Source organism: Silurus meridionalis, chromosome 18, assembly GCF_014805685.1.
Source record: "Silurus meridionalis isolate SWU-2019-XX chromosome 18, ASM1480568v1, whole genome shotgun sequence".
NCBI classification, from domain to species: domain Eukaryota; kingdom Metazoa; phylum Chordata; class Actinopteri; order Siluriformes; family Siluridae; genus Silurus; species Silurus meridionalis.
In genome coordinates, this window is record NC_060901.1 from 24,948,471 (window position 1) to 24,970,399 (window position 21,929).

Here is a 21,929-nt window from a genome sequence, read left to right on the forward strand (position 1 = left end):
CAAGGTTATTGAAGGAACTCACCAGGTAGGTTCTTGCAAACATTCTTGGATGTTCTATGGAGGTCAAATCCTTCTATCTCTTCATGTACTCCAAAGTGGACTCTATGACATTGAGATCAGGGCACTGTGGGGCCCAAACCCACCCAAATCACTTCCAGGACTCCTTGTTCTTCTCTACGTTGAAGAAATTTCTTAATGACATTGGCTACACAGCATGTTTGCTATCTGACTGTATTTCTCCACATTGAGGACACCATTAATCCTGACCAAATCCCCAACTCAATTCCAGTTCAGTAATTAAGTGATCAGACCATGAATAGTGAGTTCTACTGCAGGTTTTAAGGCGTCTCAGGGAGGACATTCAGCAAAAAAGACAGAACTACAATACAGTTCATCTCGATCCTTTTTTAAACACCACCACGTACATAGACATTTTAAGGTGTAAAATAGATTTATATATTTTACCAAAACATAATTATCATTTTTAAATCTGATTTTTACAATGATACAAACAAATCACTTTTTATTTATTTCCTAGCACATGTTTCTTTCAGCTCCAAATTACAGACCATAAAACACCAACTATTATTCTTTTGGACTGCAAAACCTCATAGATGATCCTGGTTTCCAAATGTCAAAGCAGAATCCAGCGTATAGAGGCTGAGTGAATGTGGTGTGGAGTCTGTGGAGGAGCTTCATCGTATCAGAGACGCTGTAGAAGGACAGAGTTCCTGCACTGTGATCCACATACACTCCTATTCTGGAGGATGATGGAACTTTGAGATCAGTTTTAACGTTGTTGTGCCAGAAATTAACAGAAGAAGAAGAACACTGCAGACTCCAGGACTGATTGTTGAGTCCAAACACACACTCATCACTGTCCTTTCCTTCTGATATCTTTATATGAGACTGATATGAACACATTACTCTCACTGCTCCACTCCACCTCCCAGTAACAGCGTCCACACACACTCTCTTTACTCAACACCTGTCTGTAGTTAAATCTCTGGATGATCAGAGTACGGCTGCTTTGTCTCACTGCATGTCACCACTTTGTTCTTCTCAGACAGAATGAGGTAATAATTTACTGTGTTGGGATCCAGAGTCAGATCACAGAAATCTAAACACATGAACAACAGTAACATCAGATATTAATCACAGAATATTTATGTAAAGTGTGTGTGTGTGTGTGTGTGTGTGTGTGTGTGTGTGTGTACACATACATTTCAGAAACTCGTCCCTGCTTGTTGGTTCTGAGAGTAAAATCTGAATGTTCTCAGCTGTAAATAAAGAAATAAAATGGATTGATTTTATAAAAAAGACATTTGTGTAAATCATTGCTTGTGTGTGGATCAGAAATGTGTGTAGATCACATGATGCACTTTATCAGGAACGGATCCTCTTACCATGTTCACGGATTTTGATCAATTCCTCCTGGCAGAATTCCTCAAGTCTCTTTTTCAGCTCAGAGAGAGATTTCCTCACTGCATCAAATGAGATATTGACATTGATGCTGAGTGAATCTTCACACACATCAGCTGGAACATTTGGTCTGTCGGTTTTGGGACTCTGATGTCTGGAGACTAAAACCTGCATACAGCAATTAGAAATAAAATGAAGTGAAGGAATGCAATAATTGTAAAGTTTTATATAGAATCTTATAACAGATTCTTTCTAGAATCTAAAATTATGGGGATTCTTGAAGTCTAAGAAACATCCAATGAACCTGTAACCTTCATATTCCTCCTGGAAATGTGGATGTAATGTACCTTTATTTCCTGGAGGAAATGGATGTGATCGTGTGTGTGTGAAAGCTGCTCCAGCTCAGTGATTCTCCTCTGAAGATCAGAAATCTCCTGCTCCAGTTGCTCCAGGAGTCGTTCAGCTCGACTCAGTTCAGCCTTCTCCTGATCTCTGATCAGCTCCGTCACCTCCGAGCGCTTTTTCTCCATGGAGCTGATCATCTCAGTAAAGATCTTCTCACTGTCATCTACTGCTGTCTGTGCACTGAGCTGTTAGGACACACACACACACACACACACACACACACACACACACACACACTCTTACTGGGTCTCTAAATGACTTGATGTCTATGTTGTGTGTGTTTCTAGGAGCAACTCGTCTCTGCTCACTGCTCACCTTTATAATGTTCACAGCCTGTTTCAGCTCCTGCACCTTCTTCTGCTTCTCCTGGATTCTCTGCTGGAATTTCATCTGCTCCTCCTTCAGCTCAGTCTGAGGACAAATAAAATACATATTATAGTTGATGGTGTATGAGATGATAAAGACTGTGGTGAGACCTGCGATGTTGTATGGTTTAGAGACAGTGGCATTGAGTAAAAGACAGGAGGTGGAGCTGGAGGTAGCAGAGCTGAAGATGCTGAGATTTTCATTGGGAGTGATGACGATGGACAGGATTAGAAACAAGCAGCTTATTGAAGAGTAAAAGACTGGATGTTGGTGTTTAAATGTTCAGCACTGTGAGCTAAATGTGTAAATGAACGACAGATTAAAAAGTGAACGATTCGACACTGTAAAGGTGTAAAATGAGGTTCAGATGGTTGTTGGTTGAATTGTTCACTGACTCCTCTGAACTGATACGGAGACTTTTATTTTACACTTCTTTACTAACAAACACATTCAGTAAAGCAGGAGAGTTTCCAGATTTTCATTCCAACAAATCAGGAGCCAGAACTGATCAAACTCATCAGACTGAGAGAAAATGATTGAATAAGTGAATAAAACTTTGTGATTTTAGATGAATAATGTAATTTCTATGAACAGACTGAATATATCAGACCTGCATTTCTCACCTGTTGTTCAGTTCTGTAGGCTTTAACTGAGACGGTGTCGTGTCTTCTGTGTTCATCCGTCATACATAGATAACAGATGAAGCTTTGGTCGGTACGACAGTAGATCTCAAGGACTTCATCATGCTCAGAGCAGATCTTCTCTTGTAGATTTCCACACGCTTTGATTAACTTGTGTTTTTTCAGACCAGAAACTTCATAATGAGGTTTTAGATGAGTTTCACAAAAGGAGGCCAGACACATCAGACACGACTTGACGGCTTTGTGTTTCCTCCGCTACAGAAATCACATTCCACATCTCCAGGTCCAGCGTAACAGTGAGCAGGAGAAGCAGCTCGGACTTCAGTCTTCTTCAGTTTCTCCACCACTTCAGCCAGCATGTTGTTTCTGTGTAGAACAGGCCTTGGAGTGAACGTGAGTCTGCACTGAGGGCAGCTGTAGACGCCCTTTTGATCCTCCTGATCCCAGCAGTCATTAATACACACCTTACAGAAACTGTGACCACACGGGATAGTCACTGGATCCTTCAGGAGATCCAGACACACTGGACAGCTGAACTGATCCTGATCTACTGAAATACTGGCCTCTGCCATTTTCTGCACTTTACACACTGAGGAAAAAGAGACAGAAAGAGAGAGAGAAAGACTGGAGTTTCGTTTTCTCCTAACTGAAAGTCACTTCCTGGTGTTGTGCATGTGAGAGAGAGAAAAGAGGAGGAGCTCAATGACAGAGTTCATAAACATTAACCATTTCATGAACAGAGTTGCTTCTGAGACAAAATAAACCCTGCAAACTGTCTCACAAACTTCATTCATCTAAACAACCAGGGATCTCCTGCTGTGTGTGTGTGTGTGTGTGTGTGTGTGTATTTGCACCATTTGTCTTATTTCTGTGTATCCAATATTCACTGACAATTTGCACATTTCATTCTTTTTCTTTCTTTTTTTTTTGAATTGCCAGTTTGCACTCTGTTTTTTTATGTAGCATCTTTCAATATTGCATTTATGTATATAAGTTGCAATTATTTAATTACATTCTGCTTTTTTAATTTATTTTAAACCCATCAATAAAGTATGTCTAAGTTTAAGTCTAAGACGTCCCTTACAATTGTGTACAAACAGTTTGGGGTAAAAATCACGTGGCTGAAAAAAGAAAATCAGGTGTCCCAATACTTTTGCAATATCAGTACAACCCCAATTCCAAAACAGTTTTACACAGGACGTTGTGTACAATATAAATAAAAATAGATTGTAATGATTTGCAAACCTCATAAACCCATATGATAAAAAAGATAAATTTTGAAATGTATTTACAAAAAGATATTTTTATATATATATATATATATATATATATATATATATATATATATATATATATATATATATATACTGTATATATTTGCAAATATTTTACAATATATCAATAAACAATAAAATAATTTTTAAATATTTTTTTTTCTCCACATATTTTAAATCCAAGAAAATACATTCACATGAAACATTAAGGAAAATCTTTATTTTATGTCTAAAACATGTACATACAACACGATTCACAAATCAAGCATGGAACATATCTATATATCTTTATATCTAGTAAATTATATTATAAAGTAAATTCTATATAAAAATTCACTGCAATCCCCAAAACTCCTCTGGACACACTGGGATCTTCTTCACTGCCACTGTAATAGACAAAATTACAGCTCTATTTTAAAGGGGTGATTCACCACATACCAACATATAAACATTAATCAACACACATCAGTAATGACAAATAGAAGCTCAAGCATGCTTGCTGAAGTATTAGGATGAGTATTGGGTTCAAATAAAAAATAAAAGCCTAAATTAAATCTGTTCGTCATATAAAGTGATCGAGTCTCCCCTGAAAATTGGGACTAAACTGCTTGATGAATTTGAATTCGTTTTCTAATCTTTTTAAGAAGTTTTTAAAGCACCAATGTGATAACTGTGTAGACTCTCAATTGAGGTACAGAAATCTCTTAGACTTCATTCAAATATCTTCATGTGTGTTTCTGACTTAAAGTCTTACAGGTTTCGAATGACATAAAGTCGAGTAAATGATGACAATTCTTTTCATTTCTAGGTGAACTTTCCTCTTAACTGAATTTTTTTGCAGCAAATTTTCCTTTTAACAACTTCAACGTCCAAAACCAATGTAGCTGTCTTAGAAAAGGTTGTAATTGTTTTTAAGTATGTCAGTAATTGTGGGAAAGTATTTATTTCACAAATGAGGTATACCGTATAAATGTTCGTTTGGAAATTGTTATAAAACTGTGTAATAGTGACACCTGCAGGAGAAATACATTCATCATTGGTTGAATTTGTCACATGATCTAGCTAGCCATTTTAGTTTTCCGATCCACAAAGAAATGCACTCATGCTGAGAGCTATCCGATAGTAAAAAGTGCTTGTTAAAAGGAATGCCTATATAAATATCTTCTGATGTCTTCTGTATTTCTGATTGGAAAGCGCACACGATAGGTGGTTTAATCAATAGATTTCATCTGTTAATTTGTAATAATATACTTGTGTATTGATATTGGTTCAGTAGTAAACAACAGGTTAAACAGTGGTAAAAACAGAAACACTGTATGTATCTGAATGTTATTTTATTTGTTTCAGTTTTTCACGATGTCATGACGTTATGTGAGGAAATAATGTTCAAGTGGTGTTGAAATACGAAGCAGATAGCGATGGCTAGGAAGATATTGAACGTTACGACATCAGTTGAAGCGTCATTCTTTTAATCAGAAGAAAACCTACAAGAGCCGTTACAGTAAAAAAACGTCTATTAGTGGTGAAAGAGAAGACGTCGCCTTTCAAGAGAGCTTCGCGACTTCGTTGCTTTCGGATTGGCTTCATTTCGTGAGACTGTATTTCGTTTAGGGCGAAAGCAATGATAAGAGCAACGTAAGAAGATATTGCTGCAGTGAAGATGGATAGTCACAAGGGGGCAACGTTGTAAAGCTTGGACAATTCAGTTGCTACTCTTGGATTCATTATGTTACTGTGTATGCAAATGAGTGAAACAAATATTTGCATTTGATCATTTTGAGTTGATAAAAGTGTGTAACTTGCCATTTTCATGTGGTACTCACAGAAATAATGCAGACCTGGACTTTTATAAGACAAGACTCCAAGATTCATCACAAGTTGAGCAAGAAGTTAGGCAATCAGAAAGAGAAAAGTGTGGAGTTGAGACGTGAGGAGATCGTAAAAAGAGAACGGAAGTTCATGTTCACTTACGTAAACTTCAAGGCTGAAGCTCAGTTTATCAGATCTAAACTGAAGGAAGAGTGCTCTAAAACTGAGTTAGATGATATGATCGTGACTGCTGGAAAACGGGAAGCAGGGTTAAAACAAATATATGAGAGTATTCGTTCACTGAAAGTTCCATCTCCATATGTAAGAAGAAGAATGGACAGTTGCACTTCAGTTACGAGTGACATAACCGCATTACTGAAGGGACGCTGCACAGAAGTTGGCATTAAGGAGTTTGATGTAAAAGCCGTAAAAGAATCACTGTGCCAATTATTGCAAGGAGATGATGCTAGGTCAATTTATGGATCAACTGTGTCACGAGCTGAAAGAGAGTCAGCAGAGTAGTTATATGTCAGAAAAAAGGGCAGAAGCAGCGGCACGCCTCGCTGCCAAACGTGCTGAACTAAAGAGAGAAAGGGACATTTTAGCTCAAGGAAAAGAGCTGCTAGCCCAACAAGAGAAGCTTGTTGAAATGAGGTGTTAATTGTAGAAGTAAAAATATTTCTCTCTTTATTCTCTTTGTACTAAAAACATATAACCAGTATTATTAAAAGCAGTGCTCATTAGTATATATGTCTATATTAACATATACATGTACATACTTATGGATCTTAACTATATCGTGGAAAGTTCATCGACACCTGTCCATAACACTGGTATGTGCTTTGTGAACACACCACATTTAGTGCTAATTTGCTCTTATAATAAGCTCCAGTCTGTAGAAAAGATGTTCCACTAGATTTTGTGGAGATTTGTGTTCATTCAGACACAAGAGTGTTAGTAAAGTCAGGTACTAGAATTAGAATGGTACTGGGGTGAAGTTCTATTTCATCCCAACCGTGTTCAGTAGATTTGGAGCTCTCCAGCAGGAGATCTTCCACTGTATCCCATGTAAACCATATCTTCATGGAGCTGGTGTTGAGCACAGGTGTCAGGGGTGCAAGGGAGCTTCGCGACTTCGTTGCTTTCGGATTGGCTTCATTTCGTGAGACTGTATTTCGTTTAGGGCGAAAGCAATGATAAGAGCAACGTAAGAAGATATTGCTGCAGTGAAGATGGATAGTCACAAGGGGGCAACGTTGTAAAGCTTGGACAATTCAGTTGCTACTCTTGGATTCATTATGTTACTGTGTATGCAAATGAGTGAAACAAATATTTGCATTTGATCATTTTGAGTTGATAAAAGTGTGTAACTTGCCATTTTCATGTGGTACTCACAGAAATAATGCAGACCTAGACTTTTATAAGACAAGACTCCAAGATTCATCAAAAGTAGGACACAAATGCAGGACCCAGCAATAAAGCAAACAGAAGTCTTCAATGTGAAATAATCCAGAAAGCATATAAATCAAAGTGTCCAAAAACTTACGGTCCTCAGGGTAAGATAAATCACACAAAAAAAAACACACAAGAACACGTGTCCAAAAACTTATGATCCCCTGTGAAAGGTAATCCACACAAAAGCAAGGTGTCCGAAAACTTATGGTCCCCTGAGTAAAGTAATCCACAACAACCGAGCAAAAACGTATAGTCCTCCAGGGGAAATAGTCCACCGAGAAAACGCACATAAACGGAGAGGGACAAACAAAAAACACCCGACCGGAATGAGAGAATGAAAAGAAAAGAAAAGGGAAAAAAACGAGAAAGAAAAACAGAGCAAAGCCGCGACGGGCGGTACGGCGCGAAATCGTGGAAAAAACAAAGAGGAAACGAAAACCGGAAGATCCGAAACTGAAAGCAAAATACGGGAAAAACAAAACCGAGGGACAGGGAAGTCTCAACAAAAAAAAACACGGAAGCCAATGAGACAATCTGGCAGCGCGCGTGAGAAAGCCGTGTCTATTTATGTGATGGCAAGATGGCGGCCTGGGCGGTTGCGGGTTCGCGCTACCCCGGAAGTGGAAGCACCGGAAGTGCCCGCGCTGCCAGTTCCCCCCCCCACAGGCCGGCTCCAGACGGCCCACCAGGCTGGTCCGGATGATCACGGTGGAAACAGGAAATAAGGCCGGGATCCAAAACGTGGCGCGCAGGGACCCACGAGCGCTCCTCAGGGCCGTAGCCCTCCCAGTCCACAAGGTACTGCAAGCCCCGACCCCAGCGCCCCAGGAGACGGCGCACAGTGAAGGCCGGGCCCCTGCCAACGACCCGGGCGGGCGGAGGGGGTCTGGTGGAGGAAACCAGGGAGCAAGCCTGGACAGGTTTGAGGCGCGAAACATGAAAGGTGGGATGGACACGGAAGACTCTGGGAAGGCAGAGGCGGACGGCCGCAGGATTGAGTACCTTGGATATAGGAAAAGGTCCAATAAAACGAGGGGCCAGCTTCCTGCATTTGCCTTAGTGGCAGGTCCTTGGTAGAGAGCCAAACCCTCTGGCCGGGGCGGTAAACGGGCGCCGGTCGGCGCCTGCGGTTGGCCCAGCGGGCATAGCAGCGGGAAGACCTGAGGAGAGCCACCCGGGTCTTCCTCCAGGCACGGCGGCAGCGCCTGACCAAGGCACCGGCTGAGGGCACTGAGGACTCAATTTCCTAAAACGAAAAGATGGGCGGGTGATAGCCATAAGCGGCTTGGAACGGGGAGAGGCCAGTGGCTGAGGACGGCAGAGTGTTATGGGCATATTCGGCCCATATCAATTGCGAAGCCCAGGAAGCGTTGTCGTCAGTGCAAAGGATGCGAAGGGCTGTCTCCAGGTCCTGGTTCAACCTTTCAGCCTGCCTGTTGGTTTGCGGGTGGAACCCGGAGGACAAGCTGACGGAGGACAGAGGACGGCAGAACTCCTTTCAAAAATTGGCAGTGAACTGCGGACCCCGATCCGAGACGATGTTACTAGGGAGACCATGAAGCCGAAATACGTGCTGCAGCAGAAGCTGGGCGGTTTCCTTGGCTGAGGGCAGTTTAGGGAGTGGTATGAAATGAGCCATCTTAGAAAACCGATCTATCACAGAAAGAATGGCGGTATGGCCAGCAGAGGGAGGCAGACCGGTAACGAAGTCAAGGGCTATATGGGACCATGGGCGGTGTGGAACGGGAAGCGGGCGGAGGAGCCCGCCGGGGGGCATCTGGAGCTCTTGTGCTGGGCGCAAACAGGACAGGCGGCCACAAACTGACGAACGTCTTCCCTAATAGTGGGCCACCAAAAACGTTGCCGCAGAAGGGCCAAGGTGCAAGGGGTTCCTGGGTGGCAGAAAAGTTGAGAGCAGTGGCACCACTGGAGTACCCGTGAACGGAGCTGGTCCGGAATGTAGAGCCTGCCCTCCGGACAGCCGGCAGGGATGGGTTGTCCCGAAGTGGCACCTGTGCAGCTCGCGATCCTCGATGGAGTAGTTCCGTTCCGCGGGACATAGTCGGCGTGAAAAGAAGGCGCACGGATGGAGGCGGTTGTCGGTGGCACCCCTCTGAGACAGAATGGCCCCCACACCCTTGTCCGAGGCATCAACCTCCACAACAAATTGCCGGCATGGATCAGGCAGGGTAAGAACAGGTGCAGACGTGAACCGGGTCTTGAGCTCCAGAAAGGCCTGTTCCGCCTCGGAATTCCAGGTGAATGGTTGACGAGTAGAGGTGAGTCGGTGTAGTGGCGCCGCGATGGTGCTAAAACCGCGGATGAACTTGCGGTAAAAATTAGCAAAACCTAGGAACCTTTGCAGTTGATTGCGATTCTCCGGTTTGGGCCACTCCTCTATGGCGCGGATCCGGGCCGGATCCATCTGAACACTCCCTGCCGACAAGATGAAGCCCAGAAAAGAAGTGCTGGACACATGGAATTCACATTTCTCGGCCTTCACATACAACCGGCTCTGAAGTAGACGGGTGAGCACAGTGCGCACATGGCAGCAGTGTTCCTCCAGGGAGCGGGAGTAGATCAGAATGTCGTCCAGGTAGACAAACACAAACCGATGAAGCATGTCCCGAAGAACGTTGTTGACCAGGGCCTGGAAAACAGCAGGGGCGTTGGTGAGGCCAAACGGCATGACCAGGTACTTGTAATGGCCTACTGGGGTGTTAAAGGCCGTCTTCCATTCATCCCCCTCCTGGATGCGAACCAGGTGGTAGGCGTTGCGAAGGTCAAGTTTGGTAAAGACGGTGGCTCCCTGGAGGAGCTCAAAAGCCGTGGACATCAAGGGCAAGGGGTACCGGTTCGTAATGGTGATGGAGTTAAGCCCTCGGTAGTCGATGCAGGGGCAGAGGCTCTAGTCTTTCTTTTCCACAAAAAAGAAACCTGCCCCCGCCAGGGAGGAGGAAAAGCGGATGATCCCAGAAGCGAGGGACTCCCGGATGTAGTCCGCCATAGCTTCCCTTTCAGGACCAGTCAGGTGGTAGAGGCGGCCTCGGGGAGGAGCCGTTCCCGGCAACAGGTCAATACCGCAATTATAAGGACGGTGGGGCGGCAAAGACAGGGCTCTAGCTTTACTGAAAACGACGCCCAAATCATGGTACTCCGCAGGGACAGAACTGAGGTCGGAGGTGGATTCCCCACCAGAACGACTAGGAGTCTGGGGGATCGAGGAGAGGCAGCTTGCATGACACGAAATCCCCCACTCCAACACCCGGCCACTGGTCCAGTCAAGTCAAGTCAAGTCAAGTCAAGTGGCTTTTATTGTCATTTTTACTATACACAGTGGTACACAGTAAAAACAAAACAATGTTCCTCCGGAACCCTGGTGCTACACTAAACAACAAAACAACATAAAGTGCATCGAGTGCAGCCTGGTGCAACAGTGCAAACAAAAGAACAGTACAGACAGACAGAGTGCAGACAGACAACACAAGACAAGACAAAAGACAAAAACCAAGTATAGCGCCGACTAGTAAACCTACTGTATACTTACATATACAGTACTGTGTGAGGAGAATGTAAAACTATACCCAGGAGAAAGTATAAACAGAACAGAGCAATGTAGTGCAAAAAAACAGCAGCAAGGAGGTGCAAAGACAAAGACAGCATGTAAACATTCTACTGTAGTATAAAAGGTGCAAAAACAGCATGTAAACATTGTACTGAATATAAGGTGCGAGTATAAATAATAATAAATATATAAATGGTGGTGGAGTGGAACGAGATGAGTGATGATTGTGTTTAGTCCAGGTTGTACAGTTCAGTAACAGTAACACACAGTGAGTGTGTGTGTGTGTGCATGTGTAAGTAAGTGTGTGTGAGTTCTGTTCAGTTCTTTGTGTTGAGAAGCCTGATGGCTTGTGGAAGAAACTGTTACACAGTCTTGTTGTGACGGCCGAATGCTTCGGAACCGTTTTCCTGATGGTAGGAGTGTAAAAGTGTGTGTGAGGGTGTGTGTGATCGTCCACAATGCTGTGTGCTTTGCGGATGCAGCGTGTAGTGTAACTGTCCATGATGGAGGGGAGAGAGACTCCGATGATCTTCTCAGCTGTCCTCACTATCCTCTGTAGGGTCTTGCGATCCGAGACGGTGCAATTCCCAAACCAGGCAGTGATGCAGCTGCTCAGGATGCTCTCAATGGTCCCTCTGTAGAACATGGACAGGATGGGGGAGGAGGTGGGCTTTCCTCAGCCTTCTCAGAAAGTAGAGACGCTGCTGGGCTTTCTTGGTGATGGAGCTGGTGGTAAGTGACCAGGTGAGGTTATCCGCCTGATGAACACTAAGGAATTTGGTGCTCTTGACGATCTCCACAGAGGATCCATTGATAATCAGTGGAGATTGGTCGCTCTGTGCTCTCCTGAAGTCCACAACCATCTCTTTCGTTTTGTCCACGTTCAGAGACAGGTTGTTTGCTCCACACCAGGCAGTTAACCGTTGCACCTCTTCTCTATATGCTGACTCATCGTTCCTGCTGATTAGACCCACCACGGTCGTGTCATCAGCGAACTTGATGATATGATTTGAGCTGTGCGTTGGTGCACAGTCGTGAGTCAGCAGAGTGAACAGCAGTGGACTGAGCACACAGCCTTGAGGGGCTCCAGTGCTCAGTGTGGTGGTGCTGGAGATGCTGTTCCCGATCCGGACTGCCTGAGGTCTCCCAGTCAGGAAATCCAGGATCCAGTTGCAGAGAGAGGTGTTCAGGCCCAGAAGGTTCAGCTTCTCGATCAGGTGCTGAGGAATGATTGTGTTGAATGCTGAGCTGAAATCAATGAACAGCATTCGTACATATGAGTCCTTGTTATCCAGGTGGGTGAGGGCCAGATGAAGGGTTGTGGAGATAGCATCGTCCGTGGAACGGTTTGGACGATACGCAAACTGCATGGGGTCCAGGGAGGGTGGAAGCTGTGTCTTGATGTGCCTCATGACAAGCCTCTCAAGCACTTCATCACGATGGGAGTGAGCGTGACGGGACGATAGTCATTGAGGCAGGAGACAGTCGATTTCTTTGGCACAGGAACGATGGTCGTTGTCTTGAGGCACGTGGGAACAACGTTACTGCTCAGGGAGATGTTGAAGATGTCAGTGAAGACATCTGCTAGTTGTTCTGCACATTCCCTGAGCACTCTGCCAGGAATGTTGTCAGGTCCAGCAGACTTCCGTGGGTTAACTCTGCATAGAGTTTTCCTCACTTCAGCTGTGGTTAGACAGAGCACCTGGTCAGTGGGAGGAGGGATGGTCTTCCTCGCCACCACATTGTTCTGTACCTCAAACCGGGCGTAGAAGTCTTTCAGCGCATCTGGGAGGAGGCGTCACGGTCACAAGCAGGTGATGTGGTCTTGTAATTCGTGATCACCTGGATGCCCTGCCACATGCGCCGAGTGTCTCCACTGTCCTGGAAGTGGTCGTGGATTTTCTTCGTCGCGCTTTGCCTCTCTGATAGCACGAGACAGTTTGGCCCTTGCTGTTTTTAAGGCCGCCTTGTCCCCTGTTCTGAAGGCAGAGTCTCTTTGTTTCAACAGCGCACGCACATTTGCAGTCATCCACGGCTTCTGGTTGGGCGTGTAGTGATGGTCTTGGAGATGGTCACATCGTCAACGCACTTGCTGATGTAGCAGGTCACTGATGACGTGTACTCTTCCAAGTTGATGGAATCGCCGTAGGTTGCAGCCTCTCTAAACATGTCCCAGTCAGTGCACTCAAAACAGTCCTGAAGAGCAGAAGTAGCTCCTTCTGGCCAGGTTTTCACCTGTTTCAGAACCGGTTTAGAGCGTCTGATGAGCGGTCTGTATGCTGGAATCAACATAACAGAGCAGTGGTCTGAGTATCCGAGATGGGGGCGGGGCTCCGCACGATACGCGCCGGGGATGTTTGTGTAAACAAGATCCAGCGTGTTCGCTCCTCTCGTTGCAAAGTCCACATGCTGATGGAGTTTAGGAAGCACAGTCTTGAGATTCGCATGGTTGAAATCTCCGGCGATAATAAACAATCCGTCGGGTGAGCATTCTGCAGGTCGCTAATAGCGCCATAGAGTTCACTCAGTGCCTCCTTAGCATTAGCACTGGGAGGAATGTACACTCCGACGATGTAAACTGTGGTGAATTCCCGTGGTAAATAAAAAGTCTGCATCTAACAGTCACAAACTCCACTAGCGATGAGCAGTAGCATGAAACAAGCACAGAGTTCTTACACCATTCCGTGTTGATATAAACACACACGCCACCACCGCGAGTCTTACCGCACAGAGCTGTGTTTCTGTCGGCTCCAAACACGGTTAGCCCGTCTAGCTGAATGGCGGCGTCCGAACTCTGTCGCTGAGCCACGTCTCCGTGAAAACAAAGACGCAACAGTCTCTAAACTCGCCGTGTGGTTTGCTGGAGTCGGATGTAGTCCAGTTTATTATCCAGGAGCAGACGTTGAAAGAAAATGGACGGGATTGCCGGCCGGCTAGGGTTAGCATTTAGCCTAGCACGGACACCCGCCCGCTTGCCGAGCTTCCGCTTCCTCGAACAGCGCTGAGGTCTCCTCTCCCGCCACCGGCATCAGGTAACACCGAGGGCTGGGGCCTGGTCTTTGTGGCCGAGGTCGCAGCAAGCCGAGGTCGCGGTTTGTTGATAAGATCATCATGCAGATTGTTGGTTGCATGATGCCTGTACTGTAACAGTGTCTGGTGGTCGTACACATGAACACAGCTGACTCTGGTGTCCATGGATTGTGGAAGGTCGGGCTAAATATGGTGAAAGCACCATTTTTGGATCCGGAGAGGCCGCTGCGAGCTACTGCCGCGCCGCCATCTTGGACTCCTGATCCAGTCCAGGCGAGGGTTGTGCCACTGCAACCACGGGAACCCGAACATGTCCGGCGCTCGCGGTAATGGGATGATGAGGAACGATAACCATTCGCAATGCTGTTCAGCGATGGAAACGAGGAAAGGCTTGGTGCTGTGGGTGACCCGATGGAGAATATGACCATCAAAAGCGCGGACCAGGAGCGGTACAGGAAGAGGTTCGGACTCGACGCCCAGTTGACGAGCAAACTCTTCGTCCAAAAACTCGGCGTCCGCCCCGGAGTCAACAAACAATGCCAATTCACGACTGCGGCCCTGGACATCGACTTGAACCTTGAGCAACGGCCTAGAGGGGGCTGGGAGTCCTTGGCCCGGCGTTGGCCCCACGTTCAACGCCGAGCCCTCTCTTTTGCTGGACAGGTGGCGGCCATGTGTCCCGCCTTGCCACAATACAAGCAGAGTCCCTGTGAGCGACGCCTCTCCTTTTCACTAGTGGAGAGGTGGCGGCGGCCAATCTCCATGGGTTGTGGAGGCAGACTAGACGAGGTACTGAAGTGAGATGGGTCAGAGGGAGGCGGGCTGCCAGGTCCCACGGAACCCCCCGTCCGAGCGGAATTCCCTCATCCATCAGTCGATTCGGGTGGCCATGCTGATCAGGGAGTCCACATCCTCTGGAAGATCCCTGGCCGCAAGCTCATTCTTGATCTCCGCGTTGAGCCCCTAAGAAAGGCGTCGTGGCGCCGTGGCATCCCACTCACTCGGCCGCAGCGGTGCGGAAATCCGTGGCGTATTCCGCAACAGATCGCCCGTCTTGAATGGTCTGGAACAACGACCGGGCAGCGTCCTGCCGGGGGTGGCTGAGTCGAAGATCTTGCGTAGCTCCTCAGAGAACGCGCGATAGGAGGCACAGACCGAGGAACGGCGTTCCCACTCCGCCGTGGCCTACGTTTGGCCTTACCCCGAAAGCAGGGAAATCACATAGGCCACCTTGGTGAGTTCATCTGGAAAAGAAGAAGGCTGAAGCTGAAAAGTTATTTCGCAGCTCAACAAGAATGGACGGCACTCCCCCGGTTGTCCTGCGAAGCGCTCGGGAGTCGGCAGATGAACCCCACACCTAGGTGCTGTTGGCGGGACGGGCGCCGGGGCGGCTGACGCGGCGGCATGAGCAGTGGTGTTCTCCGAAACAGACGCCTGGGCTACAGGGGCTGGGTTGCGCTGGAGAGCTAGTTCACGAATTGCACTTGCCAGTTCCTGTATCTGCTGCTCAGTTAAAGCCTACAGAACTGAACAACAGGTGAGAAATGCAGGTCTGATATATTCAGTCTGTTCATAGAAATTACATTATTCATCTAAAATCACAGTTTTATTCACTTATTCAATCATTTTCTCTCAGTCTGATGAGTTTGATCAGTTCTGGCTCCTGATTTGTTGGAATGAAAATCTGGAAACTCTCCTGCTTTACTGAATGTGTTTGTTAGTAAAGAAGTGTAAAATAAAAGTCTCCGTATCAGTTCAGAGGAGTCAGTGAACAATTCAACCAACAACCATCTGAACCTCATTTTACACCTTTACAGTGTCGAATCGTTCACTTTTTAATCTGTCGTTCATTTACACATTTAGCTCACAGTGCTGAACATTTAAACACCAACATCCAGTCTTTTACTCTTCAATAAGCTGCTTGTTTCTAATCCTGTCCATCGCCGTCACTCCCAATGAAAATCTCAGCATCTTCAGCTCTGCTACCTCCAGCTCCACCTCCTGTCTTTTACTCAATGCCACTGTCTCTAAACCATACAACATAGCAGGTCTCACCACAGTCTTTATCATCTCATACACCATCAACTATAATATGTATTTTATTTGTCCTCAGACTGAGCTGAAGGAGGAGCAGATGAAATTCCAGCAGAGAATCCAGGAGAAGCAGAAGAAGGTGCAGGAGCTGAAACAGGCTGTGAACATTATAAAGGTGAGCAGTGAGCAGAGACGGAGCTGCTCCTAGAACACACACAACATGGACATTGAGTCATTTAGAGACCCAGTAAGAGTGTGTGTGTGTGTGTGTGTGTGTGTGTGTGTGTGTGTGTGTGTGTGTGTCCTAACAGCTCAGTGCACAGACAGCAGTAGATGACAGTGAGAAGATCTTTACTGAGATGATCAGCTCCATGGAGAAAAAGCGCTCGGAGGTGACGGAGCTGATCAGAGATCAGGAGAAGGCTGAACTGAGTCGAGCTGAACGACTCCTGGAGCAACTGGAGCAGGAGATTTCTGATCTTCAGAGAAGAATCACTGAGCTGGAGCAGCTTTCACACACACACACACGATCACATCTATTTCCTCCAGGAAATAAAGGTACATTACATCCACATTTCCAGGAGGAATATGAAGGTTACAGGTTCATTGGATGTTTCTTAGACTTCAAGAATCCCCATAATTTTAGATTCTAGAAAGAATCTGTTATAAGATTCTATATAAAACTTTACAATTATTGCATTCCTTCACTTCATTTTATTTCTAATTGCTGTATGCAGGTTTTAGCCTCCAGACATCAGAGTCCCAAAACCGACAGACCAAATGTTCCAGCTGATGTGTGTGAAGATTCACTCAGCATCAATGTCAATATCTCATTTGATGCAGTGAGGAAATCTCTCTCTGACCTGAAAAAGAGACTTGAGGAATTCTGCCAGGAGGAATTGATCAAAATCCATGAACATGGTAAGAGGATCCGTTCCTGATAAAGTGCATCATGTGATCTACACACATTTCTGATCCACACACAAGCAATGATTTACACAAATGTCTTTTTTTTATTGTAAAATCAATCCATTTTATTTCTTTATTTACAGCTGAGAACATTCAGATTTTACTCTCAGAACCAGCAAGCAGGAACGAGTTTCTGAAATGTATGTGTACAACACACACACACACACACACACACACACACACACACACACACACACACACACACTTTAATATTCTGTGATTAATATCTGATGTTCCTGTTGTTCATGTGTTTAGATTTCTGTGATCTGACTCTGGATCCCAACACAGTACATTATTACCTCATTCTGTCTGAGAAGAACAAAGTGGTGACATTCAGTGAGACAAAGCAGCCGTACTCTGATCATCCAGAGAGATTTAACTCTGACTCTGCTGTCAGGTGTTGAGTAAAGAGAGTGTGTGTGGACGCTGTTACTGGGAGGTGGAGTGGAGCAGTGATGGTTATGTGTTCATATCAGTCTCATATAAAGATATCAGAAGGAAAGGACTGGGTAGTGAGTGTTGGTTTGGACACAACAATCAGTCCTGGAGTCTGGAATGTTCTTCTTCTTCTGTTAATTTCTGGCACAACAACGTTAAAACTGATCTCAAAGTTCCATCATCCTCCAGAATAGGAGTGTATGTGGATCACAGTGCAGGAACTCTGTCCTTCTACAGCGTCTCTGATACGATGAAGCTCCTCCACAGACTCCACACCACATTCACTCAGCCTCTATACGCTGGATTCTGGTTGTGTAAAACAGGATCATCTATGAGGTTTTGCAGTCCAAAAGAATAATAGTTGGTGTTTTATGGTCTGTAATTTGGAGCTAAAAGAAACATGTGCTAGGAAATAAATCAAAAAGTGATTTGTTTGTATCATTGTAAAAATCAGATTTAAAAATGATAATTATGCTTTGGTAAAATATATAAATCTATTTTACACCTTAAAATGTCTATGTACGTGGTGGTGTTTAAAAAAGGATCGAGACGAACTGTATTGTAGTTCTGTCTTTTTTGCTGAATGTCCTCCCTGAGACGCCTTAAAACCTGCAGTAGAACTCGCTATTCATGGTCTGGCCACTGGGGGAAGAATTCTTGCTGCACAATGCTGCAAATGTTGAAAAAGATGATGAGCATCCACTTGGTTGAGCTGCAGATCTGCCTCATCTTTTTTGGTCATGGAGATGACGGGCTCTTCCACTATCAAGACTGTTGTTTCGTCTCAGGGTCGTATTCATAAACCAAAGTTTCGTCCCAGGTGATGATCCTTGACATGAATGTTGAGCCTCCTAAATGATAGAAAATCTCTTAGTGCTGCTAGATCAGAATATTTCTCCACCATCATAGAAAATAACAAGCATATTCCTAGATTTTTTTCAGGCAAGAAATTCAAACGATTAATATAAATCCAAATTCTTTTATAAAAAACCCTGTAGACAGCAGTGTAATTATAACAGACATTTAATGACAAAGTTTTACTCCTATTCATGAGAATGACTTAATTTCCTTTATTTCCTCATCACAATCATCAACCTGCATTCTCCATCCCCTGCCTACAAGTTTCCTCAAACAGATCATTCCAGAGGTAATTGAACCTGTTTTAAAAATAATAAACTCTTCCATTAGCACTGGTTATGTACATAAATCCTTCGGTTTATAATATAATGATAATAAATATAATAAATAATAATAATAACAGCAATAATAGTAGAGAAGGCGGGTTTAATAGGGTTGGTGAGTGCAGGTGCATCTCGTGCACTGTGCAAAATTCAGTCAGAAGTCATGTATAGAACATAGCAGAAAATTTCAGTAAATGACAGACAAAGATATTGATACACATCTGCTGCCTATTCGGTTAAACACCTCGGCTATGCGGAGAAAACGGAGAGACCCCATGAACTCTTGACTCATCTTGCACAATAGGGTGCATAAAGTTCACCCATGTAATTTAGCTGAGGTCAGCTTCAGCTATCAGTAGTAAAATCTAGAAATATATAATATCATTTAGCAATATGCTTCAGATAACATATAACATCGCTTATATTAGTTTAAACCCAAGCTTAATACATCTAACCATGACTCAGCATTAATAGAGTATAATACTCAGCTTCACAGAGAACTCGGTGTAGAAAGAGAGTTCAGACAAAATCAATAATCATGCTTTAGAGTAAAGTTTATCACATATAAAGTTTAGCATACATTATATCATCACAATGCTTGTAAATGTAATACATGTTATAAAGGCCAGTGAGCAGATACGGCTGATGGATTTGGTTAGGGATTAGAAAAACCTGCAGTTTTCAAAAAATAAGGGGAAAAATGTAGAGGCGCCATGAGTATAAACTGGAAGAGATATTCGAGGTGGAAAATAGAGACGCATATGAGGATCGATAGTCACTCCAGAAAACAGATATATGCCATGGCCTGTAGAAAGTGGTGACCAGGTCCACCAGGCAAAGGAAAAGATAGGAAAATATAACGTCAAATAAAAATAGTCAAATAAGCACGCAGCATGCAGGCAACATGCCTTAACTATACTCAAACAGCATATGCACATATATTCAAAACACAAGTAGAAACTTATGTGGAAAAATCATATCAAAATATATCAAAATATAGAAAATGAGAAGAGTAATAGGTTAATAGGCACAACACACATGCAAGAATTTGTATAAGAGGTAGAAAGCACACAGGAAGTAAGATGTTTGTCCCGCATCGCCAGGAGGCCGGGCCGTTGACTCTGCCACAGGATGTGCTTTAGAGCACGGCCGCCCTCCAGCGAGGTGGCGGTGCGGGAGACGGACGAGATCGTCAGGATCTCCGCACCACAGCCCGTTTGCTGGAGGCGAGGGTGACCCTCAGGCCCTCGAAGGACCCCCGAAGGACCAGGCTGGGGCTGCCGCCGACCAGCCCCACGAGATCGGCGAGGGAGGTACTGATGGAACGCAGCCGACTGCTTCTTAGACTTCTGAAACCTGTTCACGAACGCTGTTACACCAAACAGGCCAGGAGGAGCCATCGGTGCGTTCAAGAGCACAGCTCTCTCCTTGTCCGGGAGGTCAGACAAGGTGAGCCACAGATGCCTTTCTGTGGCCACCAGGGCCGCCATGGACCGACCAACGGCCCGCTCTGTGTGTTTTGTGGCCCGAAGGGTTAAGTCGGCAGCGTGACGTAACTCCTTAATGTCAGTGGCCCCGGAGCTAAGTCCCTCATCCAAATCACGTAGCAGGTCAGCCTGGTACGCCTGGTGTGGAGACATCCCGCAGCCTGACCTGCTGCCGCGTAAACCTTCCCCACTAAAGCCGATGTAGCATGTAGCGGTTTAGTAGGGAACACCGGAGCCTTCAGCGACGATGCCACGCTAGGAGAGAGATAGTTGGCTAGCATCTCTTCAACACGCGGCATCGCCCCATAGCCGCACGCCTTAGCCCCAACCACATTCGCGTAGAGCGAGGAGTGGTGAAATGAAGTACACACTGAGTACGGGGTTTCCCAGAAACTGGACACCTCGGCGTGCAGATTGGGGAAAAATCGGGCCTGCTTCTCCGATAGAGCCGAAGCTCAATTCAGCCGACGAAGCTGAAGCGGGGACTCCAACCCCGCTGCTAAATCGGCCTGCAAACCCCACGAGCGCCGGCGCCGATTCGCCTCGGCAAGAACGAGTTGCTACAGCACCTGCACATCAGCTATACAGGCGTGAATAATGAATGTTTAACATTAATGTTAAGTTTCCACCAATGGCCAGGCCTAGAGGAGTGTGGGAACCAGAGGTGGCAAAAGTATACACATCATTTACTTAAGTAGAAGTACAGATACTAATGTTTTAAAAGACTCCAGTAAAAGTTGAAGTACTAAATACACTTTTTTTAACTTAAGTTAAAGTAAAGAAGTTTGGGCTCTGACATGTACTTAAGTAAAAAGTAGCCGTTACTACACCTGTTTTAGTGTTATGCTGGTAACGTAATGTATTGGGTCACCTGGCCATAAGTACGGTATGTTATTTTTGAGCATGGAATTCAACATTTAGTCCCAATTTGCCCAATTTAATCTTATAATTTCCTTCACTCTTCTGGGAAGATTTGTGTGCTTATTATTATATTTGTGTTCATCAGCCACAAGGGTGTTACGAAAGGCAGGTACTGATGTAGGTGAGGAGACCTGGGGTGCAATCAGCATTCACATTCATCCCAAAGGTGTTCAGTAGAGATGAGATCAGAGCTCTATAGCAGGCCACTCAAAATCTTCCTCTCCAAAGCATGTAAACCAGATCTTCAAGGAGCTCACTTTGTGTACAAGGGCATTGCCATGCTGGAACAGGTTTGGGTTTCCAAGTTTAAGTGAATGCAAAATTGTATTATAGTGCTTCTAAACATGTCTTGTACAACTGAGTGCCTCCAGATTTGTAGTAACAGTTTGAAAAAGAACCACATATAGCAGGAAAGGTCAGGTGTCCCAATACATTTGTGTGTGTATATACAGTATATTTATATGTTTATTTATTTGCCATCACCAGGCCATATCCCAGATTGTAGGGTTTTTCCAGCTGTCCATGAAAACAATAACGTTATTATGATGTTTTACAAATTATAAATTTAAGGTGAGTTATCCTGTGCATTTTATTGAAGTTCAAACAGGAAGTTTATAATTTATACTTCACCTGTATAGCAGTTCTACAACATATAGAAACTATCTGACTAAACCTCAGATTTCAAATGACAGTTACATACTATAGAAATAAGAACATGAAGAACATCCTTATTTAAAAACAAAACAACATGTGGCAGCATCCCTTATATAAAAGACAAACAAAATTGTAGGGAAAAAACTTTTACACATTAAAATGTCTCATGACAAAAAAAAGCAGCAATGATAGGTTGATAGGATGGAAATGGTGCTCAATGAGAAGGAAAAACACAAAGTAAAGAGGCTGTTTTGAAAATGTAAGAAAAGATAGAACAG

General features: G+C 44.7%; 1 protein-coding gene and 1 pseudogene across 2 annotated transcripts; one reads left to right on the forward strand and one right to left on the reverse strand.

Annotated features, from left to right (window-relative positions):
* Window positions 1–494: 494 nt before the first annotated feature.
* LOC124401388 lies at window positions 495–3,447 on the reverse strand (annotated as a pseudogene).
* Window positions 3,448–15,473: 12,026 nt separating this feature from the next.
* Window positions 15,474–17,962, forward strand: LOC124401455 (tripartite motif-containing protein 16-like). 2 transcript variants are annotated; one of them, XR_006928565.1, is made up of 6 exons: window positions 15,474–15,504; window positions 16,081–16,176; window positions 16,313–16,602; window positions 16,739–16,922; window positions 17,054–17,110; window positions 17,226–17,962. XR_006928565.1 is itself a non-coding variant. In XM_046873800.1 (3 exons), the coding sequence occupies exons 1-3, from the start codon at window positions 16,733–16,735 to the stop codon at window positions 17,372–17,374; spliced, it is 396 nt and encodes a 131-aa protein (XP_046729756.1). In that variant the 5' UTR covers window positions 16,609–16,732; the 3' UTR covers window positions 17,375–17,962. The 2 variants fall into 2 exon arrangements, 1 of the variants encoding a protein (XP_046729756.1); XM_046873800.1 differs by lacking the exons at window positions 15,474–15,504; window positions 16,081–16,176; window positions 16,313–16,602 and having other exon boundaries at window positions 16,609–16,922.
* The last annotated feature ends 3,967 nt before the right edge of the window (window positions 17,963–21,929 follow it).